The sequence below is a fragment of the Peromyscus leucopus genome, chromosome 22 (genome assembly GCF_004664715.2).
Source record: "Peromyscus leucopus breed LL Stock chromosome 22, UCI_PerLeu_2.1, whole genome shotgun sequence".
NCBI classification, from domain to species: Eukaryota; Metazoa; Chordata; class Mammalia; order Rodentia; family Cricetidae; genus Peromyscus; species Peromyscus leucopus.
Window position 1 is genome coordinate 41,086,967 of NC_051081.1, and position 5,405 is coordinate 41,092,371.

Below are 5,405 nucleotides of genomic sequence, written 5' to 3' on the forward strand. Positions count from 1 at the left end.
GAGCAGGACCAAAGCCACAGCTGTGGTGAAGACCATGGCTGGGGCTGGTGTCAGTCGGTGCACATGAATCATGGACATAAGCTGGGGCTGGAAAATGGTTGGCGTGAGGGAAGCTGCAGAACAGCCGCAAACCACACTCTGTCCCGTCATGCTTTGGACACCAGCGTGCCCAGTCTCATGGTCGTTAGTACCATGGCTTCCAGGGCCTACGTTTCCTTGGGCTGCTATGACACACTGGATTGTTACCCTCCAAATAGTCAGTCTCCCACTCTTTGCCTCTATGTCAGGAATACAGTTTTCAACCATTGATGTGGGCTAGACTGTGTCACTGAATTCATCCAATAAAAAACATGAGCACAGGTGACAAGCAAATACCCTACATGTGATTAGACGTTTGGTTTGACATCTTAAACCCCAATTCCTGAGTTAATCAAGAAACGCCTCTCAGGAGCCACCTCTGCTTTATTTGGCCTGCATCCCTGAAGTAGAAACAGTCTCCTTCCAAAATCAGAATGACCCAAACAGGGCTACGGATAACACGAAGAGCAACCGTTAAACGTTGCAAGTCACTGGCAGTCTGGGGGTTGCCTGTTATTCAATATTATTATCCTAGTAAAAGCTAACACAGGGGCAAAGAATCTCTGAGGGAAAGGGGCATTGTGTGTACTCGGGGGCCCCCTTCCTCTGGCCTCTGTACTCTTGTTATTCACAGATAGGCTCTAACACTTATCTCTTCCACCTCACATAATCCAGAACCATGACAGCCCTGAAACCTGGAAGCAACTGGGAATACTTCGGAAAGGTATGGAAGGGCTGTGTCCCATTCTCAGGAGAAAAGAGGGCCACATCTGACCGGGGAGGTCCAGGCTTGGTCTAAATGCTAAGCTCGGGTGGGAGAAGGCAAAGGTGAAAAGTCTCCCAGCACCTCCTTGCAGCCCTGACCACCTCACTTGACCCCAGGTCCCTGCCTCTTACCATGTGACCTTCTCTGGCAGCTGCGTAGCACAAACGGCTGCCGCTGAAGAACGACCCGTTGACGGTACCAAATGTCGAAAGCGCAACAGCCAAGGGCACCAGCCAGGCCCAGGACCCCAGAACCTGGTTCCTAGAACAACAGAAGCATCAAGGGAAAGAATTCTAGCAGGGACTTGGAAAGGGGCCCCAAAGCCTCCTGGGAAGTAGAGAAAACGATGCATTTAAAGACTAGTTCAGATCCACATATAGAGCACCCTCCCTCAATACAAGGCACACATCCCGTGACAGACTCACCCCCAGCTCACAGCCATGGCGTCAGAGGAGAGGATCTCCAAGGGCGACATAACCAGCAGGTAACTGATATTGACCAGGACGTACAGGATGGTGACCAGGGGGATGGCAATCATCACTGCCCACACTAGATTCCGCTGCAGGCTCAGGGAGAAGAGGGCAAAGGTTAGCCAAGGAGGCCTTTGGAGGCGTTCAGAACTATGCTGTCCACAGGGCCACTGCGCCGGACCCTGGGGAACGGAAGCATTGTGTTCCTGCCCCATGAGAACACGATCCCCATGGCGTGGGCACACAATCAGGCAGGTGTGTGGTGAGCGGCATAAGGTCCTAGACAGAGGGCGGTGGAGATACAGAGGGGATGGCAGAGGCATCACCAGGGCTTCCAGGATGAAGAGGGCCTTTACCTGGGCTCTCTTTGAGGCATGGAAATGACTGGGGAAGGTGGGAAGGAGAATTTCCCGCAGAAGAGAAAGGAAGCTAACGATGTCACCCGTCTGCTTTGCCATAGGCATGATTGGCCCCTCATGGAAACATCTGATTAGCACATCTCCTCTTTAGCCTTAAAGCAAAGACAATTTCCAGAGCTTTCTGCCAGGACTGAGCTCTGCTTGTGGGAATTCTTGGACCTGGAGAGGGAAAGGAAAGGAGGGGGACACAGAATGGGGCAATCATCTCGACCTATCTCGGCTCTTGGTAACCACCAGCCGCCGTGTAGACCCTGTCCTTACTCCCTGTGTACCTGTGAACGTTGGCAGGCTCTGTCCTTTCTGGCCTCCAAGTTCATGTTCACACTGCTTTCTGCAGAGCTGTGGTTAAACTCCAGTCTCCTCCCCCAGGAGGCCTTATTTGACTGTTCTGCCTTGTCGGTCACCCTCCTTCGAGGACCATGCCGCACGTTAGTGATAATGAAGTAAATGAGACAGTCACGGACTCTTGTATGAGTCCCCCCAAGTTCCCCTCAGCTTTAAAATCCGGGACTCTAAATTCAAAAGAAAGTGTCTTGGTCACAGAATGGATATAGCAGCTACCGTCTTACCACCCAGGGGTTGGAATGTGGCTCTGCCTCGGCTCACACAAGGCTACCTGTAGCCAAGGCACTCTCACTCCCACAGGCCTTTCGGGGATGCCCTGGGCACAGTGAGCACCCAGTATGCATGAGTCAACCTCACACGTAGTCAGGGCAGGGAACCTAGTATGCTTTTGAATTTGACCTCTCCCTCGGCAACTTTCCCAGTAGTAATGAGCCGTGACAACGGTAGAGTCCTGGGTGGGATCATAGATATGTTTCTGGCCAATATACCACAAGAACAGTGAGACTCTCTGTACTCGTTGAGAGCCCTGAATTCTTCATTCAAATCCCAAGGAGTCTGCATATAAGGCTGACCCTGGTTTGGCAAAGTTTCTGTAGTTTCTTTGCTGGAGGTGAGGAAAGTATGAACTAAATACACCCTTTAGAACAAGTTAGGGCAGAATTTCAAATGCTGGCATTCAGGTGACTGGCTTAGGCTTTCCTTTGAAACCCACATCAAAAAAAAAAAAAAAAGTCCTGGCTCTAGCAGAGATCAGCAAACACTAGCCACGAACCAGTTCTAGCCTGTGGCCTGATTTTTGTCAATAAAGTTTTATTGAAACACAGCTGTGTTCCTTTACTTACCTGTGGCAGTTTTCCTGCTACCATAACAGAACTGAGTAGTTGTGACAGGGACTAACAAATATGGGGCCTAAAATCTTAACCCTTGGATCCTTTCTAGAAAAGCTTTGCTGATAACCACTGTAAACCATGGGAGTTTGTCTTCAACCTCAGGGGCCAACTTTCAGGACCCTGCTCTTTCCTTGACCTAGCTGAAAGCCCAGGGTCTAGATTGAGAAAGGGGGCTCTGTGGCTGTCAGGCCACCACATGCACATGCTACCCACTTACTTGACAGTTTCCCAAGCCATCTGCCAAGAATGTACCAGTGAAACCTCAGTGCCCTGTAAGGAAGTCAGGGCAGTTATTACAACGGTCCCTTTTCATAGACAAAGACTTAGGACCATGAGATTATATGCAAAAAAAAACTAAAACCACCAGGCATGCCAGTAACTCCTGCAATCCCACCATTCCGGGGTGAGGATCAGAAGTTCAAAGGCATTCTTAGCCACAACGCAAGTTCGAGGCCCACTTGGGCTACAGTGAGACTTGTGTCCCAAAGAAGAAAAATAAAAATAAGGATGAGATCTTAGGACTCTCTCTCCTCTGTCTCTGTGTCTCCTTCCTCTGTCTCTCCTCTTCTCTCTTTCCTCTCTCTCTGTCTGTCTCTCCCTCTGTCTCCTCCCTTCTCCCCGTCTCTGCTTTTATACTTCTCTCTCTAAGCTGCCATTCTCTCCTCAAGTTGCCCTCCAGTGAGCCTTTGCCAAGACTCTAAAAGTTGGAATGCCCCTAAGCCAGCCCAGTGGGGACAACAGAAGACTTCCAATTCCCATTCTGTGAGAATTTGAAACTCCTGCAAGGGGAAAAAGAAAAAAGAAAACAAACAACATCTCAGAAAATATATTTATAGCAAAGAGTCAGTATATTAATAACCGAAGATCCAAATGCCACAACCAAGTCCCGGGTAGCCCTTCAGACCAGCCAGCACACTGATTATCCAGGCCAGGCTCACAGGTAGGGTGAACAGGCATGGCTGGCTTGTTCCCCAAGCCAAAAGTGGCTCCCAGGCTTCAGAAACTACGTATAAGTATCTACTGCAATGTTCTGGAGGAAACAATCCAGGAGCTAGCCAGCAGCATCAATTAAGAATGCTGGCAAGTATGAATTCAGAGCAATTCCCCTTCTGCAGACTTCAGTTTTCCCCTGTAAAAAATGGGCATTGATGGCTACCTCGAGAAGCAGAAGGATGAGTCCATGGGGTATGACAGTATGAAGTACTCTGCATTAGTTAGAAGCCATAGTTAAAATCCCACAAACTAATCAAGGCAAATGGGCCACCATTCAGGTCCCACCAGTAGTACATCCAGGGGGGCCTCGATTCCACTTAGATTGTTAATGAGCTCGGTCATTTGAGTAGTGGGAACCCCAGTTCTCGGAGCTGCCGATGTTCAGAGGTTCACCCCCAGATCCGCGCACTCAACTCACCTTTGGGTTCTTGAGCTCCTCTACCACCATGTTGATGTTATTCCAGCCATCAAAGGACCACAGGCCCTGGTAGAAAGCCATTCCAATGCGCCCTGCCTGCTGGGTTGTGTTGTGGAAGGTGAACGGCAGGGATTCTGTACGACTGCGGCCCTGAGCCAGCACCACGGCCCCACCCACCACGATGACAAGCAGAGAGAACACTTTGGCGGCCGTGCACACGTTCATCACCACCGTGGACATCCGTGAGCTCCAGAAGTTGATCAGCAGCAGCAACAGGATGCAGGAAGAAGCAACGATCTTGACCATGATCTGAGGGAGCGAGGAGCAGGCTGGGTAAAAGGGAGCCAGTGCATACTCGGCGAAACTCAGAGAGACGGCAGTGATGGCAGCTGGTTTGGCCACCAGAACAAATGTGTAGATAACCAGGAAGGCCGGCAAAGAGCCAAAGGTTCGCAAAATGTAGGCATAGTCTCCCCCAGATTCAGGAACCAGGCTGCCCAGTTCAGCATAGCACAGGGCGCCCATCATGGCCAGGAGACCACACGTCGCCCAGACAACGAGACTGGCTCCAGGACTGCCCATGTAAACCAAGACCCCCTGTGGGGACATGAAGATGCCAGAGCCAATCATACAGCCCGCAGTCATGGACACGGCACTCCACAGGCCAATCTCCCTCTTCAGGGCCAGACCGGGTGCCCCACTGCTCTGCTCCTGCCCTGCTGCCGGCCCGTCACTGCCGTCTCTCTCCTCACTTCTCTCCATCTCGAGGCTTCCGCGGATACTGCCTCTGGTTGGTGACAGGGACAGGCTCCGGTACCTATCATCTGTGGGTTTCCTGGAGGCGTTAATGATTACAGTGTCTGGAGGGAGTCCAAGCCAGAGGGCAAAGACGCAGGGTGCGATCTAGAAGGAGCTGATCTAGCATGCACCAGACCAGCTCAAGCCTCAGTGCAGACAGTCTGTAGGAGCCACGGGACAGAATCGGCCGTGAAAGGTCCCGGGAGAGAAAGGGGTTTTGAAATCTCT

General features: G+C 51.1%; 1 protein-coding gene across 1 annotated transcript in view; it reads right to left on the minus strand.

Annotated features, from left to right (window-relative positions):
* The window catches only part of LOC114692032 (b(0,+)-type amino acid transporter 1-like), a 10,782-nt gene extending 5,583 nt beyond the window's left edge, over window positions 1–5,199 (minus strand). The window contains exons 1-4 of the mRNA XM_028867647.2: window positions 4,380–5,199; window positions 1,270–1,403; window positions 976–1,105; window positions 1–87 (exon numbers count right to left, since the gene is read on the minus strand). The exon at window positions 1–87 is cut by the window's left edge and continues 38 nt beyond it. Coding sequence (XP_028723480.1) covers window positions 1–87; window positions 976–1,105; window positions 1,270–1,403; window positions 4,380–5,141 — 1,113 coding nt within the window. The 5' untranslated portion in view covers window positions 5,142–5,199. The remainder of the gene's footprint in view (window positions 88–975; window positions 1,106–1,269; window positions 1,404–4,379) is intronic.
* Between the last annotated feature and the right edge of the window lie 206 nt (window positions 5,200–5,405).